The sequence below is a fragment of the Chiloscyllium plagiosum genome, unplaced genomic scaffold (assembly GCF_037043375.1).
Source record: "Chiloscyllium plagiosum isolate Xiang-an unplaced genomic scaffold, Cpla_swu_hap1 HiC_scaffold_35, whole genome shotgun sequence".
NCBI lineage: Eukaryota > Metazoa > Chordata > Chondrichthyes > Orectolobiformes > Hemiscylliidae > Chiloscyllium > Chiloscyllium plagiosum.
The window spans coordinates 60,701,948-60,717,981 of record NW_028270173.1 but is presented as its reverse complement, the minus strand read 5'-3'; the positions used below and the strand labels follow the sequence as shown (position 1 = coordinate 60,717,981).

Here is a 16,034-nt window from a genome sequence, read left to right as displayed (position 1 = left end):
ATGGTCTCTCCCGGTCATCCCTTAAGTTATAAATTCTAGATAAAACAGACTTAATTTGTATAGTTTCTCCTTAAAATCCAGATATCATTCTTATAAATCAACATTGTACTCCCTCCAAAGCCATTATATCCTTCCTAAGATCTAGTGCCCAGATCTGCTCACAGTTGTCCAAGTGGTTTTGGAATAGTGCAGCGTAATTTTTACATCCTTGTACTTCATTTCTCAAGATATTAAGGCCAGCATTCCATTAGCTTTCTTGATTATTTTCTGCATCTGTTTGTAACATTTTAAAGATCTATGCACCTGAACCCCCAAATCTATGGATATCCTGTGGACATTTGAATTCATAGTAGCCTGAATTCTCCTTTTTTGATCTAAAATGGAAAACCTCACACTTGCCTACATTGAACTCCATCTGCCATTTTACCTATTCACTTATCGACACTATCATCGACACTATCTACAGTGTCTCCTAACTTTTGGTCATCAGCAAATAAGGAGATATAACTTTCTATGCCATTATCCAAGTTGTTAATAAATATTGTAAATAATTGAGCCCCTAACACAGATCCTGGGGACATCACAGGTCACATCCTGCCAATTTGAGTACCTACCCATTATTCTTCCTTTACTGTTTGGAATGCTTTTTGGAAGTCCATATAAACAACCACGGACATTCCCGTACCAAGTAGCATGGTCATCTCTTGAAAATAATCAATGAGGTTTGTCAGGCATGACATATCTATCATCAATCTATGCTGGCTGTTCCTGAATAACTGAAAAATTTCAAGTTGTTCAGTTACCCCATTCTTGATTATAGACTCAAACAATTTGTCCACCAAAGATGTTAGGCTAGCTGGTCTGTATGGGGTAACTGAACACCTTGAAAATTTTCATTAATTGACACTGTCGGTTTTACTCGGCAATTTGAGAACCAGGGGAGTTGGTATCTGAATTTTTGATGACATTAAGACGACTGGCAGAGGCATGTGTCTTTGGTTTAACTCTTAATGAGATGCTGACAGACTGTCTGGTACATGGGATTAATGATGTAACCAAGCAAAAGCACCCAGTAGCTGAAACCCAACTGGACGCTCAGACGCCCTAGTTCTAGACTCCTCAATGAGGAAAACATCCACCATCATCTAGTCTGCCTAGCCCTGGGAGAATTTTATGTTTTTCAATCTTCTCTCATGCTTTTAAAATCACGTGAATACAGGCCCAATCCAAACAATGTCTCATAGGCAGTCCTGTAATCCCACTATTAGTCTAGTGAATCTCCATTGCATTCCCTCAATGACTAATATATCCTTTCTGACGAAGGGAGACAAAAACAGTGCACATTACTCCAGATTCGGTCTCACCAAGGCCCTGTATAATTGCAGTAATGACACCCCTATTTCAGAACTCAAAGCCTCTTGTCATGAAGGCCAGTATACTATTTGCCTTCTAAACTGCTTGATGCACTTGCCTGTCTTCCTCAATTGGACAATCAGATCCCCTTTTACATTCACAGTTCCCAATATGACCCCATTTAAATAATACTCTTCCTTTTTGTTTTTCATACTAAAGTGTACACATTCACATTTAGTCATGTTTTATTTTATCTGGCACATATTCATCCACTTATCAACTTGTTTAAATCACCTTGCAGTTTCCTTGCATGCTCTTCACATTTCATAATCCCATCAAGTTTTGTATCCTGAGCAAACTTGGAAATGTTGCATGTAGTTTCCTTATCCAGTTAATTTATCTGTTTTGTGAACAGCTGGGACCTAAGCACTGATCTGTCCAGTACCCCACTAGTCAGTGCCTGTCACTTGGTAAAATACCCATTTTTTTCCATTCTGATTTGTGTGTGTCAACCAATTCTTACTGCATGCCTATATATTAACCCTTATTCCATATGCTTTAATTCTACGAACCTCTTATGAAGGACCTTATCAAAAGCCTTCTAAAAATTCAAATACACCATATCCACTGGTTCTCCCTCATTTATTCTACTAGCTGTATCCTTAAAAGAAACTCCACTAGCTTTGATAAGTATCATTTGCCTTTTATGAACACATTCTGGCTTTATCCAATCCCATTAATGTTTTCCAAATGTTCTATTATCACATCTTTTATAATAGACTCTAGTATTTTCACCACTACTGATGTTAGGCTAACTGGTTTGTAATTCAGTATTTTCTCTTCCTTCTTAAATAGTGGGATTTCATTTGCCACTGTAGTAACTGCTTCAGAGTCCACGGAAGTTTGGAAGATGAAAACCAACACATTCAATATTTTCAGGGCCACTTCATTTAGTACTCTGGGATGTAGAGTATAGGCCTTGGTGATTTGTCAACTTTTAACCCCATTAATTTCCCTGGCACCATGTTCTTATTAATACTGGTTTCCTTCAGTTTTGCTCTTTCACTAGATCCTTGGTTCTCTAATATTTCTGGGAGGTGATTTGTGCCCTCTTTAGTGAAGACAAAACCAAAGTAAATGTTGAAGAGGATGACACTGACCAATTGTTCCTGGTGATGAAAGTGGAGAGAGTAAGCCAGAGGAAATTAAGGAATGTAGGAACAGGACTAATCCCATCAGCCTGTTGCATCATTCAATTAAATCATGGTAAATCTATATCTTAACTGCATTTACACATCTCAACTCTGTAACCCTTAATCCCCTTTCCAGACAATAAATCTACCAATTGTAGTAGTCTGAGAATTTCCCCCGATGTCATTGTGTGTTAATGAAGTGACCCAACTCTCCGGATGTAGAATGACCCCTACTTTACTTGGTGATGTGTATTCGATGATCCGCTTCAGATGGTGAATGTTTGATTAATACCATGGGTAATGTTTGTACTGTCCTAGCTGGAGGACAACTGTCCTGAGTATGGTGAGGGAGTGGGGGTGAGTCTGTACAGACCTGAGTTTCCTCAGCCCGTCAAATCTTGATGTAATAACAAAGTGGCATGTTCACTTTACGGTCTTCCAAGATTCATTTCATGTTCGAGAAACAAACGTGAGTAATTTTCAAGTGTTTTGTTATTTTGAATGATTCAGTATTTGATATCAGCTGAAAATTGTGTGCTTTATCTGGTGTTTCATCTATTACCTGTACAGATTTATAATTCATAATAAATTCAGTTTTTCAGCTTAACTAAAACTTCCTGATTTGTCAGCATGCTGTGTTCCTATTCACTGAAATATTCAAGATTCAACAGTAAGAGTCCTATACACAATACATTGACCAATATCACTGGTATATTTTCTCCACTAACATTTTTATCCCTTCCCATTCACAGGAAGCATAACCTTTCCCTGAGGATTCAAGATTGGATAAAAATATCAACTTACATAAACTATGAAAGCACTTTCTAGCCAATGAATTGGAGTTAGTTGTTAAGAGAGAAAATGTGACCCGGTTTCTGTACAGCAAGTTCAAAACTCCAATGTGATAACAACTAAATAAGCTGTCATTGTGACAGTGAATGTGATTCATGTTGGGCAGGATATAGGGATGATGGAATCCCTAAAGCGTGGAAGTATGCCATTTAGACCATCGAGTCCATACCAACCCTCTGAAAAAGCATCTGACTCAGATCTACCCCCTCCCTATCCCTGCAACCCTGTATTCCCCATAGCTAATCCACCTAGCCTGCACATCCCTGAACACAATGGACAATTTGGTATGTCCAATCCACCTAGCCTGCACGTTTTTGTCTGAGGGTGCACACGGAGGAAACCTATGCAGACACAGGGAGAATGTGCAAACTCCACACAGACAATCACCTGAGGGTGGAATCCCAGGTCCCCAGCGCTGTCAGGCAGCACTGCTAACCACGGAGCCTATGCACTGGGCCACTATAACACCTATGCTCTTTGATAATGTGATGTCATAGAGTCATACAGCACGGAAACAGACTATTTGGTCCATTCAGTTCATGTCGACATATAATCCCAAACTAAATTAATCCCACCTGCCTATGCTTGACCCATATCTCTCCAAACATTTCTTATTCATGCACTTAACCAAATGTCTTCTAAACATGGTAATTTTACTCACATCCACCACTTCCTCTGAAAATTCATTGCCCTCATGAACCACTCTGTGTAAAAACATTGCTCCTCATGGTTTTTAAAAATCTTTCTCCTCTCACCTTAAATATACACTCCCTAGTCTTGAAATCTCCCACTCTAGAGAAAAGACAACTGCCATTCACCTTATTTATACCCCTCATTATTTTATAAACCTCTACAAGGTCACCCCTTAACCTCCTACACTCCAGTGAAAATTCTCATCAGTGCTCCAGCTATTCTTTGAGGTATTTTTATAAGGATGCTTTCATTAGCATTTTCGCTACGTGACACTCCAAATCTTGTTTAATACTTCAGGACTATAGATGCCTAGCTACACAGTCACGTTGCCTTCTTAACTTCCAAGCTAACCCCTGCTGACTGCTTTCTGACACAAGGCTTTCTGAGGACCACTGTAGATTTCTTCCTCTTAGCTTGAAACTCAGCAATGTCTTCAGTTACTTATCCTTTATGTTATCTCAACTGAGCTCAAATCCAACTTACATACCATGCGGTGAATATTAAAGATAATACTGTCATGTTTCACTGAGGTAGACCAGTGGAAATTTAGCTCCAGTGCTCCTGGAGTTGTCACAAAATTTAAACACTTGAATATAAGTACATAATGTTTCCCAGTTTACCTGATTGGCAGATCCAGTTTGATAGAAAGAATGGACCAAGCTTCTGTACTGAAGAAGAATTACTATTTATTACAAGTAATTAGATTTTGTCTATAGATAAACAATTATAAACCATCGGCAAATAACATGATAAAATGAAATCCTAATCACAATAACTCCACCTTTCATACACACGCAGACAACAAACAGTCAAGGAAAAACAGGTTGTGGCAAAGGAGAACTATGGAGTAGTTCTGTGGTTTCTATTCAGGAGAGTTTGAGCCATTCCTATGTTTTGTTTGCTGGTCAGAACATTGCTTTCCAGTTGTCTTTCTTCAAATACTTCCACTGGTTTGCAAGAGATAAAAGGTGGTTGCTTGCCAGGTCTCTGACTTATCAGTTAAAAAGTTGCAGCTTATCAGTCGTGACAACTGCTATAGGAATGATAAATGGGTTTTCTTCAGCTTCAAAGTAGGTTTTTAATGCAGAAAGCAGATAGACCTAGCTTCTGTGCCGGTAGACGTCAAATCACTTCTATCTTGTTCCCAGCCCAGAGGTGTTTAGTTACCCAAGAACCAATCACACACCTTTGTCTTTGATAACTGGTTACTAGTCCATGGACCAATGCAACTCCTTGGTTCCTGTTTATCTGCAACTACTTCAACTACCGCTTGTGCAAACAGCTGTACAAGCACAATGCATGCTGCAAGTGTCAGGTTACTCACTTTTTAAAACATGCAGCAAACCTTTAAAACACTGATTTCAAAACAATTCTGACTCATTTCAGACCATAATTTAAAAAAACATGAAAATAAAACGACAATCCATACAGTGTTTTCTCTGCTTTATGTGCATGTCTGCCCCTCCCTATCTGTATAATCTCTTCCATCTCCCCCCTTATTGCACTGGAGTGTCAGCCAGGACGTTTTGCACTGTAGTCAGAGAGCGAGACTTGAATCCACAACCTTCTGACTCAAAGAACAAGATTGGAGGTTCAAGTCTAACTCCAGATGTATTGTTTCATGAACAAGGATTAGAGTTGCTGCCAGGGTCACACAAGAACATAAAAATTAGGTGCAGGAGTAGGTATTCATCCTCTTGAGCCTGCTCTGCCATTTAATACCATCATAGCTGATCTCATCTTGGCCTCAACTTCACTTTTCTGCCCACTCCCCATAACCCCATTAATCCTCTTATAATTAAAAAAAATGTCTATCTCAAAGTAATTCCTCAGGTTCAGGGCCCGTCCACAAACATTTCCCATTGGCTTTTATTGAAACAAACATGTTGTAAGATGAGTGGAGACATTATCCATTCAATGTTTATACAATGGATTGATCAGGAAGCCAATCAGGTCATTGGTCACAGTATCAGTTTTTAAGTGATTGCTACAAAAAAACCTTGACAATGATGCAACAATAACATGTACATCAGTTGCAGCCAAGAGTTAAAACAAAAGGGTCAAATGCATCACAAAGCTTCATTATAACCCTCATACCTGAAGGGTTACATGCATGTAAATGGCTTTTCAGTGTGAATTAGTCGGTGTTGCATGAGAGTCGATGACTGTCTGAAGCTTTTTTCACAAACCTCACATTTGAAGGGTTTCTCCCCTGTGTGGATCCTCTGATGGAGAAGGAGGTACCATGACCGTGAGAAGGATTTGTTGCACACCTCACATGTGAATGGTTTCTCTCCTGTGTGAATGCGTTGGTGTACACGCAGGTTTGATAATCGTGAGAATGACTTGTCACACATCTTGCATGTGAATGGCTTCTCCCCTGTGTGTATTGTCTGATGTGTCAAGAGATTGGAAGATTGACTGAAAGCCACCTCACAGATCTCACACTTGAATGGTTTGTCCCCTGTGTGAATCCTCTGGTGTCTCAGCAGCCTTGAAGATATCCGAAAAGCTTTATCACAAACCCCGCACTTGAAGGGTTTCTCACCTGTGAACGTGTTCTCTCCAGTGTGTATAAGTCGGTGTTGCATGAGGGTTGATAACTGTCCAAAGGTTTTGTCACAGACCTCACACTTGAAAGGTCTCTCCCCTGTGTGAATCCTCCGGTGTTTCAGGAGCCTTGTTGATATTGCAAACCCTTTTTTGCAGATCTCACACTTGAAGGGTTTCTCCCCTGTGTGGGTTGTCTGATGGACCAGGAGGCTTGATGAACACGTGAAGGCTTTGTCACACATTTCACATCTGAATGGTTTCTCTCCTGTGTGCACAGCACGGTGTACCCGTAGGCATGTTAACTGTGGAAACGATTTATCACATACCTCACATGTGAATGGTTTCTCTCCTGTGTGAACACGTTGGTGTGCACGGAGGCTTGATGACTGTGAAAATGATGTGTCACACACATTGCACGTGAATGGTTTCTCTCCTGTGTGAACGCGTTGATGTCTGCGGAAGGTTGATAAATCGGAGAATGATTTGTCACACACTTCGCATGCGAATGGCTTCTCCCTGCTGTGAGTGCGTTGGTGAGCACGAAGGGATGATGAGTGGGAGAACAATTTATTGCACACATCACATCTGAATGGCTTTTCTCCAGTGTGAGTGCGTTCATGTTCAAGGAGGGTTGATATACGTGAAAATGATTTGTTGCACAGTTTGCAAATGAAGGGCTTCTCCCCAGTGTGAATGCGCTGGTGTGCACGGAGAGTTGATGAATGAGAGAATGATTTGTCACAAACCTCACACGTGAATGGCTTCTCCCCAGTATGAATGCGCTGGTGTTCAAGCAAGGTCGATCTACGAGAGCATATTTTGTCACACACTTCACATGTAAAAGGCTTTTCTCTAGTGTGGATGTGTTTGTGTTTCTTGAGTGTTGATGACTCTGTGAAAACTTGGCCACAGATGTCACACTTGAATTGTTTTGCCTCCATGTCGCTCTGAAGATGCACCTTGTTAAGAAATTTTATGAGCCTATGGATCCGTCCTCACACATCTCACAACTGACCAGCTTTTGACCTGTAAGAATGAGTCATGAGCCTCAATGACTCTCACCACACCTGGGGAGACTCACACTTCTTCCCAGCTTCACCCTGACAAATCACTCACAGCCAAACTTTCAGAAAGGTTGGTTCTGTTGGAAGGTTCCACAGCACTGACCAGTTTCAGATCTGATGATACATCCAGGCTCCCCTGACCCGACTGATTTACAGATGGTTTCACTGCCCAACCTTCTCTGTGTTGAGCAACACTGCAAAAGGACTGGATGTTTTCCCACAGTTATGCAATTGTTCTTTGAGTGAGGGTCAGGATATGTCTATCCGCTCTGGTTTAATACAGTGCAATCCTTCTGTAAAACAGGGAAAGGGAACATGAGTGTGAATTTTCCGTCTTTCAGTTAAAAGGTTTTGTCAAGTGAGGTTCCTGTCTCCCAATCTGCCATGGCTCAGGGTAACATTTTTCATTGTTTCCCACACTTCTTCTCTTGATTATGCAACTGGTCTGGTGGGCACCTTTCTCAAGGAATCACACAACCAGAGAGGTAGAAGTGCTCACCACTGCCGTGACCTTCTCATGTTCACGCACTGATGCTTAGTTTTACCCCACTTCAGACACTCCAAAGCAAGAACTCGCCTTCATTCTGTGGAGTCTGACTGTTATTATCTGGGACATGGCCCAGCCGCTCCTCCTTCACAGACAGGGACTGGTAGGTGTTGCTGGATGGGGTGATAGAGTGGAAGGCAGTGATGGACTACAGGAGGCCACACAGCCAGCCCCAGGCCAGTCTGAATGCAAACTGCAGCCTGTGTTGGTGATGCATCCCAGTACAAAGGGACACCAGCAATATGTGAGGAATAAAAAAATGATCTTCTCAGCCATCTCGCACTCACAGGGTCACCACTTAATCTAACTCTGCTACTCCATTTGCCTCTCTCCAAGGTTCATGGAATACAACTCTCAATATTGCACATATCATGTGCGTTCTCACCAACCCCATACTGCGAACCCTTCCTGCACTTTGCATTTCCTACTCCCTCACTGGTGACACCTCACTGCCTCTCCTGCTCATGCATCATTTTGTCTCAATGTCAGAAAAAAGAGGTCCACCCCACCAGACTCATGTCTCCACAGCACCCAGACTAACCTGCCTGTAATCCCTGGACTGAGTCCTCTTCAGCTTCAGGTCTTAGATCCCCAAATTCTGGGAGGACCAAGTGTCTGACAGAACGTGATCAAAGTTTCTTGGCTGATTGTGGTAGTATCTGTTCCTGACCTCCACCTCACCAGGACTGCTCCCATTTGACTTTCATATATGACCATTTACTTGAAGCATATATAATGAGTTTGCCACGTAAGCTGCTGAAACATGGCCCAGGTCTGACATTGAGTAAGCAGGGTGCTGTACAGTGATAAGCCTCCCCTTGACTGTTCGTTGCTCCCCACTGTGACAAGCTGCTTGCCTCTCCCTCCGCACTAACAAGCAATACAAGCCACAGGGGCACAATGACCTGGTTGAGGGCAGAGAAGGACGGATTAGTAAATTTGCGAACGACACTAAGGATAATGCCAAAGGATGTTGTCCGTTACAGAGGGACATAGATAAGCTGCAGATCTTGGCTGAGAGGTTGGCAAGTGGAGCTTAATGTGGAAATGTGTGAGGTGGTTCACTTTGGAAGGAGTAACAGGAATATAGAGTACTGGGCTAATGGTAAAATTCTTGGTAGTGTAGATGACAGAAAGATCTTGGTGTCCATGTACATAGATCCCTGAATGTTGCCACCCAAGTTGATAGGCTTGTTAAGAAGGAATACAATGTGTTAGCTTTTATTGGTAGAGGGATTGAGTTTCGGAGCCATGAGGTCATGGTACATCTGTACAAAAGTCTGGTGCGGCCACACTTGGAGTATTGCGTACAGTTCTGGTCACAACATTATATGAAGGATGTGGAAGCTTTGGAAAGGGTTTAGATTAGATTAGATTAGATTCCCTACAGCTTGGAAACAGGCCCTTCAGCCCAACCAGTCCACACTGACCCTCAGAGGAGACCCTTCAGAGGAGGTTTACTAGAATGTTGCCTGGTATGGAAGGAAGGTCTTGCGAGGAATGGCTGAGGGACTTGAGGCTATTTTCCTTAGAGAGAAGAAGGTTGAGAGGTGACTTAATTGAGACATATTAGATAATCAGATGGTTAGATAGAGTGGACAGTGAGCCTTTTTCCTTGGATGGTGATGGCTAGCATGAGGGGACACAGCTTTAAAACCTCTCTCTGTTTCTCATTGAGTGGCATAATGGATTAATGGTTAGCACTGCTGCGTCACAGTGCCAGGGACCCGGGTTCGATTTCAGCCTCAGGGAACTATCTGTGTTGAGTTTGTACATTTTCCCTGTGTCTGCGTGGGTTTCCTCCGGGTACTCCAGTTTCCTCCCACAATCCAAAGATGTACAGGTCAGGTGAATTGGCCATGCTAAATTGCCCATAGTGTTAGTGCATTAGTCAGGGGTAAATGTAGGGTCGGGGAAGGGTCATGGTGGGTTACTCTTCGGAGGATTGGTGTGGACTTGTCGGGCCAAAGGGCCTGTTTCCATACGGTAGGAAATCTAATCTAATCTAAATTGAGGGGTGATAGATGTGGGACTGATGTCAGAGGTAGTTTCTTTACTCAGAGAGTAGTCAGAGTGTGGAATGGCCTGCCTGCAACAGTAGTAGACTTGCTGACTTTAAGGTATTTAAATGATCATTGGATAGACATACAGATGAAAATGGAATAGTGTAGGTTAGATGGGCTTCAGATTGGTTTCACAGGTCAACGCAACATTGAGGGCCGAAGGGCCTGTGCTACACTGTAATGTTCTATGAACATTAAAGATAGTGAGTGCTAATAAAGCAATATGACCCACACAGAGGCTGGAAGGTTGTAAGCCAGTGCTGAAGTCAATGAGTGGACGCTGAGAAAGCAATATGAAGTGGACAGAGGTTGGCAGCCTCCAAGTAAGCACAGAATGAGTGAACACTAAGAAAGCCAATCTACAGCCATAAGGTTGACTAGTGTTTATGCAAGAGATGCATGTATGTTACTATGCACATGAATTCCTGAGATCCATATTGAAGTATTGAAAGTCTAAAGTACTGTGAGTTGGTGCAAGAGCAAGTGTGATGAAATGATGGTTTGTTGATGCTGACCCCATCGATGAAGGTTCAAGGTGGATGGTGACAATGGAACATTCAGGGACATTATTGTGAGGATGTATTTGGAATGACTGGGACAAGGAACTCAATGTAATGCAGCCTGCAGGTTATCTTTGTGTCCTGGTCAAGATTAGCCCCTCAATTAAAATCAGCAAAACCAGATTAATTGGTCATTCTCACATTGCTGTTTGTGGGAGGTTGTTGGACACACATCGGCAGCCATTTTCCCTTCAGTACAACAGTGAACACTTTATTGGCTGGAAAGTGCCTTAGGATGTCTGGTGGTCATGAAAGGCTCTATCTAAATGCAAGCCTTGTTTGGAAAGAGATGCAACATCTAGACCTCAAAGTAAAAAAAGTGTCAGAAACCAAGGGGTGACCTTACAGAGGTTTATAAAATAATGAGGGGCATTGACAGTTATGAATAGAGCAGGGACATCGAATACTGAGGGATATAGGTTTAAGATGAGGGGAAAGGTTTTAAAAAGACCTGAGTGGTAACTTTTTCACGCAGCATGTGGTGCATGTTTCGAACAAGCTGCCAGAGGGAGTGGTGGAGGCTGGTACAATTACAACAATTAAAAGGCATCTGACATTGGTATATGAATAGGAAGGGTTTAGAGGCATTTGGGTCAAATGTTGGCAAATGGGATTAGGTCAGATTGGGATGGCTGGTTGGCTCGGATGAGTTGGACTGAAAGGTCTGTTTTTGTGCTGTGTAATTCTATAACTGACCATTCACAGTCCACACGACAATAACCAGTTCCCAACACACACACACATATCTGGACAATAGGAAATCAATAAGAATCCTCACAGAATCAGCACCTGCCAGATAATTACACCTCACCTTCCCATATTCAGGAATGAGCCATTAACAAAGCTCAGCTTGGAAATCAGAGGGAAATGCTTCCAATAACATTCAATATCCAACACACAGCTCCAGTCAAACAGTTCAGCACAAAACACCGAGTAAACAGCTCTCTCAGCTGGATCCTCTCACACAGCATAAGGGACATTTCCACCCCTGATTGCCCACAGGATAGTCAGACTGCCTGAAGATTGGTGTGGATATTATGGGATACAATTTGTATAAAAGCTGCTCCTTCACTCACCATCTCCTCACTTGGTTTTCAGTCCCTATAGGAAGTGAACCAGCTCTGGAAGAGGAAGCGGAGACAATGGGCAGAGTGGGTGGGCTCTCTGATTGACGTTCTCTCACAGTCAATCCAAATATTCCTGATGTGGAGGTGCCCGTGTTGTACTGGGCAGACAAAGTTAAAAATCATACAGCATCAGGTTATAGTCCAATAGATTTATTTGGAAGCCCCGAAAGCTAGTGTTTCCAATTAAACCTGTCGGACCATAACCAAATATTTCTGGAGCAACATGAGTTTCCTGAAACTTGGGAAATTGACGGGGAAAATGGAAGTGACTTTGAGCAGCAGATCAGATGAGGATTTAAACTTGTCATTGTCCCATCTGATCAAAATCTCATATTTCTCTCAGTTCCCACAGTTGTGCAGTTGGTCCTCTGGGTGATGGTCAGGATATATCTGTGGTGTCTCTCCTCTCTGTATTCTCTGGTGTGATATGGTGTATTATAGAGTCATAGAGATGTACAGCATGGAAACAGACACTTCGGTCCAACTCGTACGTGCCGACCAGATATCCCAGCCCAATCTAGTCCCACCTGCAGCGCCCAGCACATATCCCTCCAAACCCTTCCTATTCATATACCCAACCAAATGCCTCTTAAATGTTGCAATTGTACTAACCTCCACCACTTCCTCTGACAGCTCATTCCATACACATATCACCCTCTTATGAAAAAGTTGAGTGTGTTTATTGGAAGTATTTCCCTCTGATTTCCAGGCTGAGTTTTGTTGCTGGCTCATTCCTGAATGTCAAAAGATGAAGTGTCATCATCTGGGAGGTGCAGATTGTCTGAGGATTCTTACTGATTTCCTTTTGGTGAGTTCTGTGTGTGTGTGAGTTGGGAGCTGGTATAATCCAGTTGACTGGGAATTGGTTAATTGTTGTAGAAGAGGAAGGGAAAAGAATGAAAACAGAACAGTTCACCTCTCTGACTGACATTTCTCGCAACCAATCCAAATAATTATGGAGCAACAGAAACAACATTTTAAAAGAAATTCTGTGTCTGTACATGACATTGTCATGATGGCTGGGTCCCCAATTCTCTTTAAACTACCATTACTGTTGGTTAATCCCCATTTGCCTGTATGGGTGCAGTTGAAATAACACTCTCAAACTTGACATCATCCAGGAATGAGCTACCCACTTGACTGGCACCACATCCACCACCTTAAGCATTCACTCCCTTTACCATCAAAGAGCATTGTGGCAGCAGTGTATCATTTAAAAGATGCACTGCAGTAACTCACAAAAGCTCATTCAACAACTCCTTTGAAACTTAAGACCCCTAACACCTCAAGGACAAGGGTAGAAGATGCATAGGAACTCCAAGTCACCAACCTGACTTGTAACTATATAAACATTTCTTCACTGTAGTTGGCTCAATATCCCAGAGCTCCCTTCCTAACAGCCCTGTCAATACCCTGACACCCCTGACCCAATGAACTGTTGTGGTTCAAGAAAGTAGCTGAATTGTAGCAGCCATATCCTGTGAATATATGAATAAGAAATGATTGAGGAGTCAGCCCCTTCAGCAAAGGAGGAATGGGAGTTGGAGAAAATCATGTTTCCTTTTCCTCTTTACAGAAGGATTACAGGGTACTATACCAGAGACAAAGAGAGGATAGACATTACAGACAGATCCCGACCATCAGCCAAGGAACACTGCATAACTGTGAGAAGATATCCAGTCCCTTCACAGCGTTGCTCAACACCGAGAAGGTTGGGCAGTGAAACCAACATCTGGAAATCGGTCGGGTCACAGGAGCTTTGACAGATCATCAGATTGGAAACTGGTCAGTGGTGTGAAGCCTTCCATCAGAACCAATCTTGCTGAAGGTGATCAACTGTGGGTGATCGGTCAGGGTGAGGCTGGGAAGAAGTGTGAATGGGCTCCAAGTGTGGTGAGAGCTTCAATCATTCATTGAGCCTCATGAACCACTGACTCATTTATACAGGGGAGAGGCATGCAAGGATGAAAAACAGGCTCATAAGGTTTCCTAACACAAGGTCCATCTGTTGACTGCCTTAAGCACAAAGATAGGTATATGGAAGTGAAACCCTTCAAGTGTAAGATGTAGGAGCGAGCTTTTGCAAGGTCATGGATGCTCATGAATCATCAACGCACTCACACGGGGAGAAATCATTCACGTGGGAGGTGTATGACAAGAACTTTGCACAGTTGTCAGGTCTGTTGAAGCATTGGCTCATTCACACTGGAAGAAAATCATTCACATGTGAGGAATGTAACAAATCATTCTCACAATCTTCGACACTCCAGTGTATTCACACAGGCGAGAAACCACTCAGGTGTGAGGTGTGTGACAAATCATTCTCATGTTCAGGGAATCTCTGTAACCATCAATGCACACACACACGGGAGAAACCATTTAGGTGTGAGAAGTGTAACCAAGCTTTTGAACAATTGTTAGGCCTGGTGAATCACCAATCACACTGGTAAAAAACCATTCACATGTGAGGTGTGCGATAAATCATTCTCACAATCATCAACCCTCCTCATGCACCAATGCATCCACACAGGGAAGAAACCATTCAGGTGTAAAGTGTGTGACAAATTGTTCTCATAGTCAGGGAATCTCCACACACACCAACATATTCATCCAGGGAAGAAACCATTCAAATATGAGGTGTGTGACAAATCATTTTCAATGTTCATGGAACTCCAGAAACACCAACATGTTCACACATGGGAGAAACCATTCACATGTAACATCTGCAACAAATTACTCTCACAGTCAGAGAACCTCTGCAGACACCAATGCATCCACACAGGGGAGAAACTGTTCAAGTGTGAGGTGTGTGAGAAATCATTCTCTGACCCATCAAGACTCCTGTTCCATCGGACAATTCACACGGGAGAAACCATTCACATGTGATGTATACAACAAATCATTCTCACAGTCAGAAGCCTCTGCCAACGTAAATGCAGCTGCATGGGAGAAACCATTCACATGTAAAGTGTGCAACAAGTCATTCTCTAGGTGCTGGAACCTCCTGCTCCATCAGGTGATCCACACAGGGAAGTAATCCTTCAATTATGGGGTGAGTGTTGAACCCAGTGATGTGTTTGACGACCTGGTAAAAGATAGGATTCACACAGGGGAGAAACTCTTCAGGTATGATGCTTGTAACAAGGCTTTCGCACAGTCAGAATATCTCCTGTTCTGTCAGTGCTTTCACACAGGAGAGAAACCCTGTCAGTGTGATCTCAGGAATAAAGGCTTCACACAACCTTCCTGGAAACTTGCTGTTTTCTACATCAACTTCTTCAATTGTTCTCTTTTCCCTTTTCTTCATCTCTCTCTGTCTATCTCTCCATTCCACCATCACAATGACCAGGGATAGTGAGAAAGTTCCCCATTTTAAACTGTGAAAACGAAGCAGAAATTCCATTCAATAGCATTAGGTTAACAATGTTATTAGGACTACATCAAACGATTTTTAACTTTTTCTCCTCTTTATGTGACAGAACAAAAGCCTGGCTATTATCTGTGGGTTTGTATGCTGCTTAAGTAATTGCTGACCACAGCTCCTGAATCTCTATCTTGCAAAGGCTGAGCATCAGCTATCAGACTCTTCCACCTATTTCCCTCTGGACCATGGCCCCACCACTCGTCATCAAACTGGCATTTCCATGGTTGTCACTGATCTCATCTCCTGTCACTGACCTTCCCTCCACAGTTTCCCACTGAATAGTCTCCCAACACCAGACAGCTCGCTTCTACCTTCTTCCTAAAATCTATAAATAAGACCAACCTGGCAGATCCTCATTTCAGCCTTTTCCTGCCCAATGAATTTATCACTTTCTGTCTTGACTCTGTTTGCGCCCCCCCCCCCCCCCCCCCCCTTGTCCAGTCGCTTCCCACTCACATTTATGGTTCTTCTGACGCATTACATTAGTTCATCAATTTCCAGTTTCCTGGTATCAGCCATCTCCTTTTCACCATGGACCATGCAGTCCTTCTACACATCTGTCCTCCCATCAGGATGGTCTGAAACTTTCCATTTCTTCCTCATTA

At 42.6% G+C, this 16,034-nt stretch overlaps 1 protein-coding gene and 1 pseudogene across 1 annotated transcript in view; one reads left to right on the top strand and one right to left on the bottom strand.

Annotated features, from left to right (window-relative positions):
• LOC148141033 (uncharacterized) overlaps positions 1 to 10,205 on the bottom strand; it is a 56,550-nt gene extending 46,345 nt beyond the window's left edge. The window contains exons 1-2 of the mRNA XM_087978803.1: positions 8,797 to 10,205; positions 6,243 to 8,001 (exon numbers count right to left, since the gene is read on the bottom strand). Coding sequence (XP_087834929.1) covers positions 6,243 to 7,585 — 1,343 coding nt within the window. The 5' untranslated portion in view covers positions 7,586 to 8,001; positions 8,797 to 10,205. The remainder of the gene's footprint in view (positions 1 to 6,242; positions 8,002 to 8,796) is intronic.
• A 3,890-nt stretch (positions 10,206 to 14,095) lies between these two features.
• Positions 14,096 to 14,891, top strand: LOC148141032 (uncharacterized; annotated as a pseudogene).
• The last annotated feature ends 1,143 nt before the right edge of the window (positions 14,892 to 16,034 follow it).